We start from the raw sequence: 15,082 nt of genomic DNA, 5'->3' as shown, positions 1-15,082 counted from the left end.
CAATGGCCAATCTCTGACTTGATTCACCATTTTCAGCCAAATTCAAACAAATTTACTAGGGACTTATCCTAATAACCAGCAGCCTCTCAGCTCCTTCCCTTGCACTTTAGGTGACTTCTTGGGGGACCATGGGTAGACAGCTCAGAGTATGGGGCAGCTCCTCCTCTGTCCCCTGCATCTTTGCCTGCACACCTGATAGAGACATGTCTTCTCTTTTGGGTGATACCAGTGTTCAGAAGCAGAGCATTCCTGTGTTGCTGGAAGGCAGAGACGCCCTGGTGCGCTCCCAGACAGGCTCAGGTCAGTGATGTCTAGCTGCACTCCTCCATGGCCCCAGGACCATGGTCGTGCGGTGGGCTCTGTGTCTGGCAGTGGTAGCTGTTTCTCCTTGTTTGGAGGAAGGAGGCCATGCTTGTGTCTTATTAGAGCCCCACATTTGCTGACAGAATGAAGGGAAGGGGACAATGGATGATGATGTGGTCAGCAGTGACAAGGGGGTAGCTGGCTCTCTTGTTATTTCCTTGGGGCCAAGTCCCACCACCTGTGGCCAGAGCCACCCGTCCTCACTGGTTGGGGGTGACTCTTCTTCTGCTGTTAAAACAGTCTGGCATGAGCACAGGCTGCTTGGATGCCAGCTGTGGTCCTGGGGCAGAGTTCTGCCTGGGCGAACTGCCCCTCTGTCCCTCGTGTGCCCTCAGTGCTGCAGACGGCTGTTCTCCACTCCTGCCAGTGCAGCCCCAGGCAGGGGCTGGGACTTCTGCCTTGCTGGGTTTCCCAGGACTCACTGATCACATCAGCACTGCAGAGGCCTGATTGACCATGAGGCTCATCAGAGAGGTTAAGGGGGCTCCAGAGGAGAAAGGTCAAGCTTCTGCAGATGGCCATCAGGTTGAGCATTTGTGTAACTTGGGAAATGCCGTTAACCTCCCTTGCTGGGTGGATAAAGGAGACAAAGCTTCAGACTTTTTAGAAGCACTGAACTTACAAAATAGAATCAGGAATTATGGCAGATGGGTGAGGTCTCTTGACGTGCACTTGATCTTCTCCCAACTACCAGGGACAGCAGAGCCTGTTTGTCCTTTAACTGCTTTTGTGCTCTTTTTAAAGGTAAAACTCTGGCCTATTGTATCCCCATGGTCCAGTCCCTTCAAGCAATGAAGTCAAAAATACAGGTGCGTGTGAATGTGCTTCTCTGTTCTTGTCCACGGTGCTGTGGGTAACATGCATTGCATTTATTACCCAAGTCCTGGCCAAAGACTGTCCAGTGTGGAGTGGAGCAGCGTCCTTCCCTGTCGCCCTCATAAGTGTACCAGGGTTTCTGTGTGTGCCTCGCACACCTCACCTTTCGAGCCTCTTGATGCCATGCGCCCACCATATGCCACTGTTACTCTGGCCCAGTCCAGACAGAAGCTAAGGGAGGTGAAATGGCCAAAGCCATGCAGCAGGGAGGTGGAGCCAGATTCCCATCACATCTCTTTGGCTCCAGGGTCTCACTCTGTGGCCCTGCAAGGGTTTCATGGGACATTTCAGCACTGGGCCTCTTTCTGTGCTTTCCACTTAACCAGCATCACTCAGTAAATGCCTCAGAATGACCTGATTTGCAGCTGTCCACCCGTGCTCTGATCTCGAGTGTTATCATTATGTGGAATTGTGCTGCGGCCTTTATTCTGAGTTCAGTGCCTTGTTGCTTTTGACCAGAGAGGCTGCACTTGGTGTTTACAGTGGCGGCTTGTTGGTGATAGGTGTGAACAGGAGCGTCTAGTCAGCCAGCGTGCAGTCGGGCTGCCACGGGTTACTGTTGCCTAGAATTCCTCCTCAACTGTGAAACACTTAACGCTGAGGCCAGAGGGCCAATGTGGGGCTTCTGTGGAGGCCAGTTAACTGCTCTGATCCATGGGCAGAGGCTTTTCTCCTCAATCTCAGCCCAGGGGACCGCAGATGCAGTCCCAGTCACTCAGTTGACAGAAGTGGTGAGATGTGAGACCAGAAATAGGAATGAGTGCCCAGAACAGGAAAAGAACAAGCAGTGGCTTTCTCTGGGCTTGGACATACAGAATCAGAAGGGCGTTGGGCCTCCCTGATTTCGGGTGAGAAGAGAAGTAACATGGACTTGCGCTGGGCTCCAGGGACTAAGGTGTGTGACTGTGTGCCCAGGCGGGTACCAGGAGGTTATAAATTATTGAGTGAATAGGTAAATGGGAGAGGAGGAAAGCCTTTCCTTACAGGGGAACCCTGTGGGTGGATGTCGTGTTGTGTCTGGTAGGGCCACGGAAGGCTGTCCAGGCATGAGGTGCATGGAGGCTGAAGTGGGTGTCCATGAGGCACATCTTGGTGAAGGCAGTCGGAACTGTACATCGGGAAGCCCAGGTGACCAGGTGTGTCATCCTCCAGAGCCACCTGAGGACAAGGCTCTTTGCTGGGTTTGCCATAAACACATAACCTGATTTAATTGCAGGGAATCACCAGACAAATTAAGGGACAGCCTACAAAATAACTGGCCAGTAGTCTTCAAAAGGGTGAAGGTCATGATACTAAAGAGCTGCCTCAGGTGGAAAGATGCAGGGGGTGGGACAGCGGAAGACCTGTGGTCCTGGGTTGCAGTCCAGCCGGGTTACAGAACGTTTATAGGTCAGTTGAATAAGGTCTGCGGAGTAGTTGACAGCATGCAGTGTTAACCTCCTGGTTTCGGTAATCATCCTGGGGTTTTGACATTGATGGTGGGGGAACTGGGAGAAGTTATGGGAATTCCTTATACTATTTTTGCAATTTTTTTTTTATAAGTTTGAAGCTATTTCAAAATGTGTAGGTTAAACACATATAAAGATGGTTGAAAGAAGAAACCGCCACAGTCATTCCCAGTGATAAAATGCTACGTAGCGCCTAGAAGTAACGTTCCTTAAGTTGCTGCCGTGAACTTGAGCAGTGTCTGGCTCAATGGAAGAAATACAGGTTACAAAGCAGCACGTCATGTTATCGAGTGTTGGAGATGCTGTCATAACCAGCTGAAACGCAGCCGGCTGCTGAGCCGCACTCTGGGCAGGGGAACCAGGGCTGTCTCCTTCGGGACAACGACTTTGCCTATGGAGTGCTTCACAGCGGGCACGTCCCCACAATGTGCCCAGCGTTTCCTTGGCACACAGAGGAGGGGGGGACTCACGTGGCGCTCCTGTCTGAGGTCCACTCACTCACACACTGCGGAGCTCTTGCCAGTGGGGCTTTTCTTCACACCAGCCTGAGAGTTAGGGCACCGTGGGAGTTGGAATGAAGCCACAGTTCCAACCCAGCCTTATCTCAGACTGGGAAGTGAGGGCAAGATAAGATGGCCTATGTGTTAGGTGGATGGTGTGGGCAACTCTGCTTCAATCCTAGGTCTGGGTGTACTTTTTTTGGATGTTGGGGATTGAACCCCGGGCCTTGTGCATGCTGTGTGTGCTCTCTGCTGCCACTCCATGCCCAGCCCCCTGTGTCTCCGTGTTGTCCTGGTTTACCAGGAGCCACAGTTGTTGCCTGTCTCGGCCAACTGTGCCTGTGAGGCTTGAGCCCTGGGGCCTGGAGGTGGCCTCTCGTGTTCAGAACCACCAGCAGCAGCCTTTTTCTGTGCTCAGGGACTCTACCGCCATCAGCAGACCTATTAAGACTGAAGTGTTTTATAGAAAAAGTTTCCAAGCCCCAATTTAATTTATCAATTTCCAGGAGTATTCAGTGAAGTCTCTTGACAGTCATTATAAAATGATTTGGCCTGTGACCTCTGGGGGCCCCGGGACTCCAGATATCAATTGCCTGGTGATGGACTAAGGGTGGCCCGCTGCTCAGAGCTTGCACTGTGTGGCTGTGCTGTGTGGTGTCACATCTATCCTGCTCTGCATGCCTGTGACCTGCAAGGAGCTGGCCTCATCTCTGAGCAATGCTTTGTGAAGTGCCCCTGACCTCAAAGTGGCACTGCAGTATGGGCCCATAGGGTCCTAGGGCAGATGACTTAAGTGTGAGCTCTAAATCCTTCTCTCCTGTAGGTAAATGTTTCCTGTGCAAAACACAAAAGCTCTGCTGGTGATTGAATTTGCCACTGGGTTTGCTCTGACTCATTGAGCATCTCTGCCCTCTCTGGGTGGACCAAGGCCTGGACAATGTAGGGTAATTATTTAGATACAATGTGTCTAAACAAAAAATTCAGAGTACCAAGAGTAGATGGAGTAAAAAGTCCTGCTCCCCTCTCCAGGAGCAGTGTGTGGCTGGGGAGGAGTGATGTGGCCTGCCAGGCTCTGGAGTCCCTTTCCGGGAGTATTTTTTGCATATTATGCAAATGTCTTCCCCTTTCCCTGTGAACTTTTTCATTTTTGTTTGATTCCATACACGAATGGTTGCTTGTTACACATGAAGTTCTTTGCTGTGCTTTTGTTCATGTTTGGGGGTTGGTTTCTTATCAGTTCCACATTGAGCTGCCTTTGTACTGGCTGCCTGGTATTCCATTATACATATGCATCATAAATTCCAGGCCATTCCCTCATTGGTTGATGGACCTGACATTATGTCCAGTAGAGCATGATAGCCAAGGCTATTGGTAGTACCCTACAGCCTCTAAAATATTCTGTGGCTTTTTACGCCCGCATGCCTGTCCGCAGCAGCCATTCCTGTGCGTGGCCTTTGCCTTTCAGCGTGGCAGCTAGTGCCAGAGCTGCCAGGTGTTCTGCCAGCTTGCCCTCCTGCCAGCAGGCTACATTGGTTCATGTTTGCTCACATCCTCATCAAAACTGTCTGCTGTTTTAGTATTGGTCATTTGATGGGGAAAATATTATATTGTATTTTGAATTTGAGTTTTTTCAGGAATAAAGATGAACATTGCTGGGTGTGGTGTCTCACACCTGTAATCCCAGTGTTTTGGGAGGCTGAGGCAGGAGGATCATGAGTTCATAGCCAGCCTCAGTAATGGTGAGGCGCTAAGCAACTCATACCCTGTCTGTAAATAAAATACAAAATAGGCCTGGGGATGTGGCTCAGTGGTCAATTGCCCCCCCAATATGACTACATATATGTAATAATCATATTTTGAGTTTTAGTTTTCATAAATTATTTGTTTTTCTATTTGAGTTATTGATCTTTTAATTGAATTATAGGCCTTCTAAAAAGATTATAGAGTTTCTGTAAAAGTTAAGGAAGTTGGCCTCTTCTCTTCATTGTAGCATATTTTTCCCTAGACTGTTACTCGATTCTTTATTTTACCTAGGTACATTTCTCCATTTTGAAGTTTTAGATTTTTTTTTTTTTTTTTTTTAAAGAGAGAGTGAGAGAGGGGGGAGAGAGAGAGAGAGAGAGAATTTTTTTAATATTTATTTTTTAGTTCTCGGCGGACACAACATCTTTGTTGGTATGTGGTGCTGAGGATCGAACCCGGGCCGCACGCATGCCAGGCGAGCGCGCTACCGCTTGAGCCACATCGCCAGCCCGAAGTTTTAGATTTTTATGTAGTAAAATTTACCAGGATTTTCTTTATGATTTCTGAATTTTGTGTCATCTGTAAAAGTCCAACTTTAATGCCAGTTTTGTTTTTCTAACTTGATTATTTGTTTTCCAAAGGACTTTTGAATAATCCATTTTTTTTATTGGTATAAAATGGCCTTTGTATATTTTTCTAAATTTCCATATGTATTTGATTCTATTCTAGATTATTTGCTATTGCAATCTCTGTATAACACTACCATATTTTAAATTGCTTTGGCTTATAATTTACATGTGATATGTCTTCACAGACATCAGTTATTTGTACACATGTACTTTTCCATATTTACCTTGACATCAGCTTGTCTTACTATTTTATTATACATTCGCACGCGCGCGCGCACACACACACACACACAACACATTTTTGAGGTGTCTCGTTAGTATTACTTCACATTTATGGATTGGTGTAAAGAGAATTAATTTAGTTAGAATATTGAGTCTTCCTATCCAAAAATGGGGTACAACTTTACCTTTATTCAGATTTTATTTTATGCCCCTCGGTGGTGTTTTTAATTATCTTCATGTAGATCTTGTACACTTTTAGGCTTTTTCTTTCCATCTTTTTTTGTTGCCATGGTAAGTGTGAAATTTCCCTTTATTGTGTTTTCTAGAACTCTGAAATAGACAGCTATTGATTTTTATTCTCTAATTTTGCATTCAGCTGCTGGACTTGAAATACCTTGTTTGCAGTTATTTTTCAGTTGACTGAAGGTCTTTTTTTCCTAAGATGAGATAGCATCATCTGCTAATAAAGGTGACTTTGCCTCCATTTTCCGGTGCTTCACATCTATTCCTTTGTTTTATCCAATTGCATGGGCCAGGAGCATGGCCTGCTAGCATGGTGTCCTGTGGTAGTGGGGTTGGGGGACATGCATGTCCCTTTCTCCTGTGAGTGTGCTTCTGGTGTCTCTCAGCAGGCCATCTGGAGGCTGGCCTTTGTTGGTCCTACTCATGGTCTCTCTTTCCTGTCCACAGCGCAGTGACGGCCCCTATGCTCTGGTTCTGGTGCCCACGAGGGAGGTGAGTGGCCGGTCATGTGGTGTTTCCTTGACAAGGTGGTTTTATGGTTTTCTCCTACTGTGCTGACCACTGCATGCTTGACCCCCTACACAGGGACCATCCTTCTGGTTTCTATCAAGAAGAAAAGTTGAAGTACTTGTAGAAAATCAGAAGATAGGCATGGGAAGGCATTTCCTGTTGTTTAAAAACTAACGGCATTATTAAATCTCTGTTCTTTTAAAGGAATTAAAAGAAACATTTTTATAAGCAACTGATTAAAAAACAAAAACAGCTCTAGAATGAACCTTTTTAAAGAAGCTGTTGCTCCTAGAACTTCACCTGGAAGTCAGGCTGCAGTTTCTTCTTTGGTGGAACATAGTGACGTAGTGGGTGTGTCTGCTTACAGAGGCAATTTCAGATTAAGGTGTCCGGTTCCTACCAAATGACCCCGCTGCCTGCAGAGACCTGGTGGTGGAGGAGTTTCCATTGGCCTTTCTCACAGCTGCAGCCTCGTGCTCTGCTCATCGGCTTGGCCTGGGGACGGAGCGGGCACAGAGACTACCGAAATTTACAACATCGAGCTGGCTGCTTCACGAATCCTGAAGTGGAGGCATGTGTGTGTCTCCTTGGATAGCGGGATTCTGAGCCTGTCTACACCCATTTTTTTACTGAGCCTGCTGGTTTGGTTTCGTGTGAGAATTTGGGGGTGGTTACCCGCCGGGTCTTCAGATTCCCTGGCCCAGTTCTAGGACACAGCAGTCACCTCAGGTGAAGTCCCTAACTGGGGCTGTGGCAGCCCTGCCCTGGTCGACCCTTCCCACACACCACCTTTCTCTGAGGAGAGCAGGACTGTGTTGCCTTCTGCTCCATCAGTGGCTCTGGGAGCTCGGGCCAGCAGAGGGAGCACAAAACTAGGTTTGCACGTGGCCGAGAAGTCCCCGCACTCTCTACCTCACCCCCAAACCAGCAGGCCGCCAGGCCAGCCTGAAACAGGTCTGTTTTCAGAGTAGGTTCTGTGTAAAGAACTTTTTTTCCCTGAGTCTTAAATTGAGGTCCACGTTCAGATCCTAATCATTTTAGATTATCTTAAAAAAAAAAAAAACCAAAATTGGATGCTGTGCTCATGATCCATAACTTTTAATATTTGCAGCTGGCCCTGCAAAGCTTTGACACTGTCCAGAAGCTGCTTAAGGTAAGTCAAGCCTTGAGTTCAGCCTTATCTTCTTTTCTGCCATGTTGAGGAAAGATTAATATACCTCAGTCTTTATTTTCAAAGAGGTCAGAAATTATTCTTGTTTCTCTCCTCCCTGGATATCTCAGCTTCTCTAGATATACTTTGTAGGTTTTTACGATTGAAACCTTTGTAACTATTGATTTCTAGCTTAGCTAAGTTACCAGTGTTTCCTGGAGCTTACAGTCCCACAGCCTGTTCATGGTAGCCACCAGCAAGCCATATGCAGGGACTCCCAGGTGCAACCCTCAGGCCACCCCGTGGAGAGCAATACAAGGCCACTGTGGGGTCTGTTTAAGAAGGCAGAGGGAGGAGGTTTCAGAGGCAGAGCCTCTGACTCACCAGAGTCCATCATGAATTGATCTGTCCTTTATCAGAGTGGGAAGTAGGGAAGGGTATCACTTGGGTTTTATATTAGTACCCCCAGCCCTGCCAGAAAAAATTGACTTACTCAAATTTGTATTCTCTTCAGGCTCCATAGGGAGAGGTGGGGACTTGAATCATTTAGAAAGCTCACATTAGTGTCCTCCGGCGTCAGCAACTAGTTCCGTAGCTATGATCCCAGGACCTGTGTGCACATAACACCCCACACAGCAAGGAGCCTGTGTCCCCAACCCTGACCTCCTTAGGGACTACAACTTAGTCTCTGTTTTCAGGAAATGGGGCTTTGATTCTGTTCTGTTATCTGCAGCCATTCACCTGGATCGTACCTGGAGTATTGATGGGTGGAGAGAAGAGAAAATCAGAAAAGGCCAGGTAGGGGCGCTTGCTAGTTGTTCATCTGTTTGTCCTGTTTCTGTAGCAGGATGTGGTCCTGCTGAACCTGGCTTCCAGCTGTGCTTCCTCCTCCCAGTGCTAGGATAGACGGGGTGGGGGAGGTGGGGGGGTGAGGAGGGTTCCCTAGTTTGGATTTACAAAATCAAGATCTTAAGTTTACACAGTGCTTAGCAATATGCTTTTAAACCTGCACACGTTGATTCCTAATCCTGTATTCGAACTTGTAGTGGGTTTCTGTAGAAAATTGTTAACAGGTAAATCCAAAATTGCACCTGTATTTTGAACACTTTTAGTAGTTACACTGAACTCTGTATGTAGTCTCTAACTGAAGAGCAAATGTGAGACTTAACACATAAAAAAGTGTATTGATTAGGATTAGATGCAGCTGAAAATAGTTAGTAAAAACAGTGATAGCACAGACAATATAGGAGTTTTCTCTTTCACATGCAGCAAGTCTGGTGGACTAGGCCAGGGCTGGCCTGGTGCGCCAGTGTCAGAACCCAGGCTCCTTCCTTGTTTTGTATGCCCTTCGTTTCCAAGGTAACCTCTTAGTCTAGGACAGGAGCTGGAGCTCCAGCCATCATATCTAGTCCTTGTCATCAGTAACAGGAGATCATTACTCCTCTCTCCACAGGTACTTTTTGACTTGCACACTCTGCCTTTTTATCCTATTGCTAGAACATGGCATAATACCATACTTTATTGAAAGGAAAGCTTAAAAACATACCGAGCTAAAAATTGTATTGTTTATGGAATAATGGGATATAATGGTTGTTTGGGGAGTGAGAAATGAGATTTATTCTACATGGTCTATGGGGCAAAGCTTAAGCCCCTCTAATGGAAATTAAGGGTTCAGTATAAGAAAGAACATTCTAGCAATTAGAGCTCACTGGCACAGGAAGTGCAGCTTTCCCAGCTGGGGGGTTCCTGGTCACTGACGCCTTCCAGAGTTGGCTGGATGCCATCCACAGAGTGTGTTAGAAGACATAGATGAGTCAGATACCCAGCACTGGATCCTGTTGAGGACTCTTCAATGTAAAGGTTTAATGACTGGAATGTGATTTTAGATCTTAATAGGCACGTTCTGTCTTCCTGTCTGCTTGTCACTATGTTTGGCCGTGACTTCAGCTGTGGCACATTGGTGCTATACATGAAGTCAGTCTACCTCCTTTGTCTTTCCTATGTTTTCTGTTTGATTTACTTTCTCTTATGATATATAATTTTAAACAGGCTCCGCAAAGGAATAAACATCCTTATCTCAACCCCTGGGCGTCTGGTGGATCACATAAAATCCACAAAGAACATTCATTTCAGACGGATGCAGTGGCTGATTTTGGATGAGGCAGATAGGTGAGTCTCCTCTGGGAAGCATGGAGGAGAAGCTGTTTCTGCTCTCCTCCAGGCAGCCGCTGGCCTGGTATCACAAGCACTCTCACGTAGATTAAATTCCTCTCTTATGATCACAGAATCCTGGACTTGGGTTTTGAAAAGGATGTCACAGTGATACTCAATGCTGTAAATGCCCAGTGCCAGAAGCGACAGAACGTCTTACTGTCCGCCACGCTCTCAGAAGGTGCATTGAAAAAGAGCTGAGGTCCTGGGGGGCCCAGGGAGGACTGGTTGTTTGCTGCACTGATGCCCAAGCTCAGAGAGAGGGGAGGAATGTCCTGAGAGTACCACTTCCAGACCAATCTGTATTCCCCACCACTTCCAGCTATCGAGGGCCTAGGGCAGGGGAGTAAGGGCAGGTCCCACCCAGTTCCAGGGTCATTGCAGGTGGGAAAGAGGAGAGAAGGCTGCCCACCGCTGGCCTATGGTCTCCCAGGGTTTCACTGAAGTTGCAACCAGAGGGACCAGGGCCTCTGTTCTAAAAAAATGGTGGTGTGCATGCAGGGCGGGTAATCTGCCCGAGTGGCACCCAAGTCTTCCAGGTGTGGCTTTTAATGTAATCCTCCTACTTCTTTCTCCCACCCTCATGGGGTAGAAATTCTTAGCTCTTCTGCAGATGGGAGAGCTAAGGCTTGGAAACATGGGATCACTCCAGCAGGCTCACCTGCATAGGGAGGCCACAGCCCTGCTTCCTTGGTCACAGTTTACTGAGCCAGGCGCCACTCCTGTGATCCCTCAGCACTGCTCCAAGGGTGTGCTGAGGAATGTCACTCCACAAAAAAAGCATCCTGTGGTCCAGTAAATAAGTTTAGGAAATGACCACCAGCTCCCCTCCTGGGAGACTCATGGTGCAAACACACTCAAGTCCTGAGAAGGCTTATGGCCAGGCAGTCTGTGGCACTGTTTTGATCTAAAACTTACTTGACCCAAGATCCTTGGGTGGCAGTGGAGTGGATGCAGACATCCTTTGGTACCTTCTGGATGATCTCCTCTTGGGGAGAGTTCAGAACATACAGACAGGTGTGGGCATTGGGCTGTGGACTGCCCCACCAAAGTGGCATTAGGACAGATCAGGGCTGGGACGTCAATCTACTTATTTTTATGGTTTTGGAGATTGAAAACAGGGGTGCTCTATCACTGAGCCACATTTATTTATTTTTGAGATAGGATAATGCTTAGTTACTTAGGGCCTTGCTGAGGCTGGTTTTGAACTTGTGATCCTCCTGCCTCAACCTCCTGAGTTGCTGGGATTTGGTGGGTGTTTGGGGGGTATGAAAGTATGAACCATTTCTGTTGTCTTCCTCACTTTTTGTCCAAGGTGTAGCACGGCTAGCTGATATCAGTTTGCACAATCCAGTCAGTATTTCTGTTCTGGATAAAAGTCATGACCAGTCTAACCCAAAGGACCAAGTGACCCAGGAAGTCACTCCTCCCCAAGCTGCTGACCAGCTGGATGCCTTTGCCATACCAGAGAGTCTCGACCAGCATGTGGCACTGGTGCCCAGCAAACTGCGACTTGTGTGCCTCGCAGCCTTCCTCCTCCAAAAGGGCAAGGTATGACTGGCCAGACTTGGCCCCGTGGGGAAGGGACACTGTTGGTTTGCTCCAGGCGTTGAGAGCAGTGGGTTGAGGAGACACACGTGTATGCGCGTACGCAGAAAGCAGACCTTGATACATCTCCTTTCAATCAGAGGTTCCAGGGTGGTGGTAAGGAGCTGGAGGTAGCGGTAGTCATGGCGTTCAGGTTGAAATCTGAGTACCTTCCCGGATTGAGTGTGGGAAGGCCATGGCCACGTCAAAGACACCGCCTCGGTGCTGGTGCTGTGTACCCATCAGCTTCAGGTGCTGGCTCGCCCTGCGCTGTGAGAAGGGGAGATTGCAGGACTTGGGATGAGGCTTCAAATTTATTTATGAATAGAGGACCGCAGTGGGTAGTATTGCATGTGATGAGCACTGAGCAAAGAAAGGCCGGAGATGGGGGTCAGCTGCACCATTAAAGTGCATTTCTTTTCTGTTTGAGGTGAGAGCTGTGTCATTTTCCTTCCCTGTGTTCTTCGTAGAGTGGAGTATCAATTTTTTCTCTTGAGTAATTGAAAGCTCTGTCACCAAATCGGGGCTGGCATGATCCTGTACTTTAGAAGAGCTCATTTGATCCCAAACACCTTAAAAACTGCGCTTCTCCCCATGGTTCTGACACAGCTGGAGCAGGACCAGAAGGTGATCGTCTTCTTCTCGAGCTGCGAGCTGGTGGAGTTCCACTACCACCTCTTCCTACAGACCCTGCTGAACCGCCTGCGGGCCCCAGCCCCGGGGCAGCTGCCTTCTGCCTCACCGCAACTGGCATTCCTACGGCTACACGGCAACATGGTGCAGGAGGTGAGCGCCCGGCCCACAGCAGACTGCAGAAAATAGGGGCCCACCAGGTGGGCATGGGCGAGGGTCCCGTGGTTCTGCTTGCTCTTGCTCCGGAAGCCCACTCCTTCCACCTGAGAGCTTCCCGGCCCAGCTTGGCCCGCGTCTACCCCAGCCAGCTGTTACAGCAACAGAGTGCCACTAAGTAGCTGGCACCAGGGAAGGGTTTTGCCTTTTTAGTACCCAGTGTGTAATTAGGGCTTGATGTCTTCAAATTAAGAGCATTAATGGAGCTAAACTGTGGATCCCATATGGCACTGCTGAGCACGGCTGCTGCCATTGTCAATAAGACGCAGCGCCGCACGCTGGACGCTGGGATGGGAGGGTCCAGGGCACCACAGGGCTCCAGCCGTTCTTCTCGGAGAGTAGGACTCATGCTCGTGAGGAAGAGTGCCCCGTCTTCCTGGTCTCAAACGCTTAGTCCTACATGTCAGGAGGTCAGGGCAGAGTAGGGGAGAGGCATGCTTGCCGGAGCTGGGGAGGGGAGGACAGGCGGGCCTGGAAGGGGAGCCATCTTGTCCTCGAGGTGGGAGCAAGGTTACCTGGAGCATAGGAGGTAAGAAAGGGAGGAGGGAAACCACAACACACCACAGTGTCGGGGCTCAGTGGTGGGGGCCCCCATGGGAAGCACTGGGCTCACTGACACCCCTCACCACCACCCCCAAACCAGAGCAGCTCATAGCACTCTGAGGCGTGAACGGCCTGATGAGGTCTTAAACAAGGCCATTCCCTCTTTGTTCTCTTTGTTTTCATAGCTCAGGAAATGGAGGCTCAAAACAGTGGCCTTATTCAAGGTCACTGGTGGACTCAGCTTATTTGCCACAGATTACATAGAGGTCCCTCAATTTCCAGCCTTTGTGAGTTTTATTAGCCATTGATTTTTATCTTCCGCAGAGTCGAGGCTGTTGGTTCCGTCAGTCTTCTGGGTCTGTTTTCACAGAGAGGTTCTGCAAGGCGGGGCCGAGGGGCTGCGGCTGCACCTGGAGACCTCTGGGTATTGATAGTGCAGGCTTCCATAATGGGGCGGCACCAGCATGGTGCGCACCCTGGGCCCCCCGGAGGCAGAGTGCTGTGTTCTGGTCCTTTTCCATCTTTGGCCACCTGTGGGACCTCAGGTCGTCCCTCTGCCTATGGCGCTGTCTGTGAGCTGGGGACGCAGGAGCACTGCACAAGTCCCTCTTGGTGCGCTTGGGCTCACAGGGCCGCCCTTGCATTGTTCTTTTTCAGGAGTAGTTTGGCTTTTTATGCAGCTTGACAACTGTCAACCTTTTACTGATGTTATGTTATTATGGATTTGGCCTTCATAGCCTCCCATGGCTAGGTGGAGGGCAGGAGGTGGGGACCCTGCCTCCCATTTTAAATAGTCCCAGTTCCCTCTTCCTGGCCCCTGCCCCTGAGCAGTCTCCCTGGGTGCTGGACGTCCCAGATGGAGTCTGTGAGCACCAGCAGGGAGCACCTGCTGGGAGGAGGGGCTGCGTGGGGCTGCTGCCAGCACCAGGCCCAGGGTTCGTCCCTTCCCCAGCCTAAGTACGTCTGTCCTGTCTTCAAGACGTTTTCTCTGGCTTTCAGGAAATTTGCTGAATTTGAGGCTACGACATAATCAGTAAAAATCATGCTTATAGAGACTGCCACACAGTTGGCCAGACAGTGACCTGTCCATGTGAAGGTCTGAGCTCCACCCCCCAACACAGCCTGGTTCACCATGGCATGGCCTTTCCGTGTGTGCCCCTCAGGCAGGTTTTACAACCTCTCGCTGCCTCCATTGTCCATCTGGAGAGGGAGTGAGGCTTGGCCTTCACAGGGTTGTCATCAGCATGGATGAAGGATGTGCCCCAGTTGTGGGTTTCCTGAGGTGTGCTATCAATCACTAAAGCCCGCTCTGATACCAGGTCTTGGAGTTCAGCTCGATGTCTTCCTTTTTCCTGCTAAACCTCTCTGTGCCTAAAAGTAGAGCAGTAGGAAGGCAGGAATTCACAGAAGTCGTAGCTTTCCTTGGTGGCATTAGCTTGGTGTCATGAGGCCCTTTGTTCTTTGTTTTGCAGGAGAGAACATTGGTGTTCCAGGAATTCTCACGTTCCAGAACAGGCATCCTCCTCTGCACGGTACGGAGCGCTCACGTGGGGCTCGTCTGGGCTGGGGACGTGGCCAGCTCCTCGGGGGCAGTGACGTGGCTGCTCTCCTACACCTCTAGTTGCCGCTGTGCAGGAGATTTGGCGACTTGCTCACTAATAGTGGCAGCTGTTAGTCTGAAAATGTGTGAATTGTGGTGATTTCTATCCACCAAAAACTTGTAAATTACAGCTATCGGCAGTCATTAGAGCTGAGAAAGTCTTCCCGCAGCAGAAGTGACTGCTCACCTCTGCTCACCTTTTTAAAGGAGATAGATGCTCTTGGACAGCTTCGTTTGCAGTTGTCCAGAATTGGCATTTGCCTGTGATCTTCAGGACCAGGTGATTGGGCCTCAGTGGGCCCTCCACACAGCATGGGCTTTTTTAATCTCTTGTGCTCTCAGGATTGAGAACCACACCTTAAATGATCCCTCCTCTCTGGGGACTCACTTGACCATGATGTCACTCTCTCCCAAGAGGAGGTGCCTTCTCTGCTCATGCCACATTGGATGGCATAGCATGACCCTGTGTAGTTGCGCAGGAGTCCCGCGTGTGCATTGAGGAAGTACAGCGTGCGTGCGGGGTGTGCCGAGAGCGCGGCCTGGAGGAGAGCAACCTGGAGCCACTCCCCTTGCTCAGCAAAGCACTTGCTTTTTGAGGAGCTCCTGCT

At 49.2% G+C, this 15,082-nt stretch overlaps 1 protein-coding gene across 2 annotated transcripts in view; it reads left to right on the top strand.

Moving 5' to 3' along the window:
- The window catches only part of Ddx31 (DEAD-box helicase 31), a 60,873-nt gene that overhangs the window by 6,490 nt on the left and 39,301 nt on the right, over positions 1-15,082 (top strand). For both annotated transcript variants that reach the window (XM_078048522.1, XM_078048523.1), the window contains exons 5-14: positions 230-300; positions 1,108-1,172; positions 6,472-6,516; positions 7,646-7,687; positions 8,418-8,482; positions 9,734-9,853; positions 9,970-10,076; positions 11,211-11,446; positions 12,092-12,268; positions 14,347-14,406. In XM_078048522.1, coding sequence (XP_077904648.1) covers positions 230-300; positions 1,108-1,172; positions 6,472-6,516; positions 7,646-7,687; positions 8,418-8,482; positions 9,734-9,853; positions 9,970-10,076; positions 11,211-11,446; positions 12,092-12,268; positions 14,347-14,406 — 988 coding nt within the window. The remainder of the gene's footprint in view (positions 1-229; positions 301-1,107; positions 1,173-6,471; positions 6,517-7,645; positions 7,688-8,417; positions 8,483-9,733; positions 9,854-9,969; positions 10,077-11,210; positions 11,447-12,091; positions 12,269-14,346; positions 14,407-15,082) is intronic.

This window comes from Ictidomys tridecemlineatus, chromosome 4, assembly GCF_052094955.1.
Source record: "Ictidomys tridecemlineatus isolate mIctTri1 chromosome 4, mIctTri1.hap1, whole genome shotgun sequence".
NCBI classification, from domain to species: domain Eukaryota; kingdom Metazoa; phylum Chordata; class Mammalia; order Rodentia; family Sciuridae; genus Ictidomys; species Ictidomys tridecemlineatus.
Note: the sequence above shows the minus strand (reverse complement) of the source record. Positions and strands in the feature narration are given on the sequence as shown.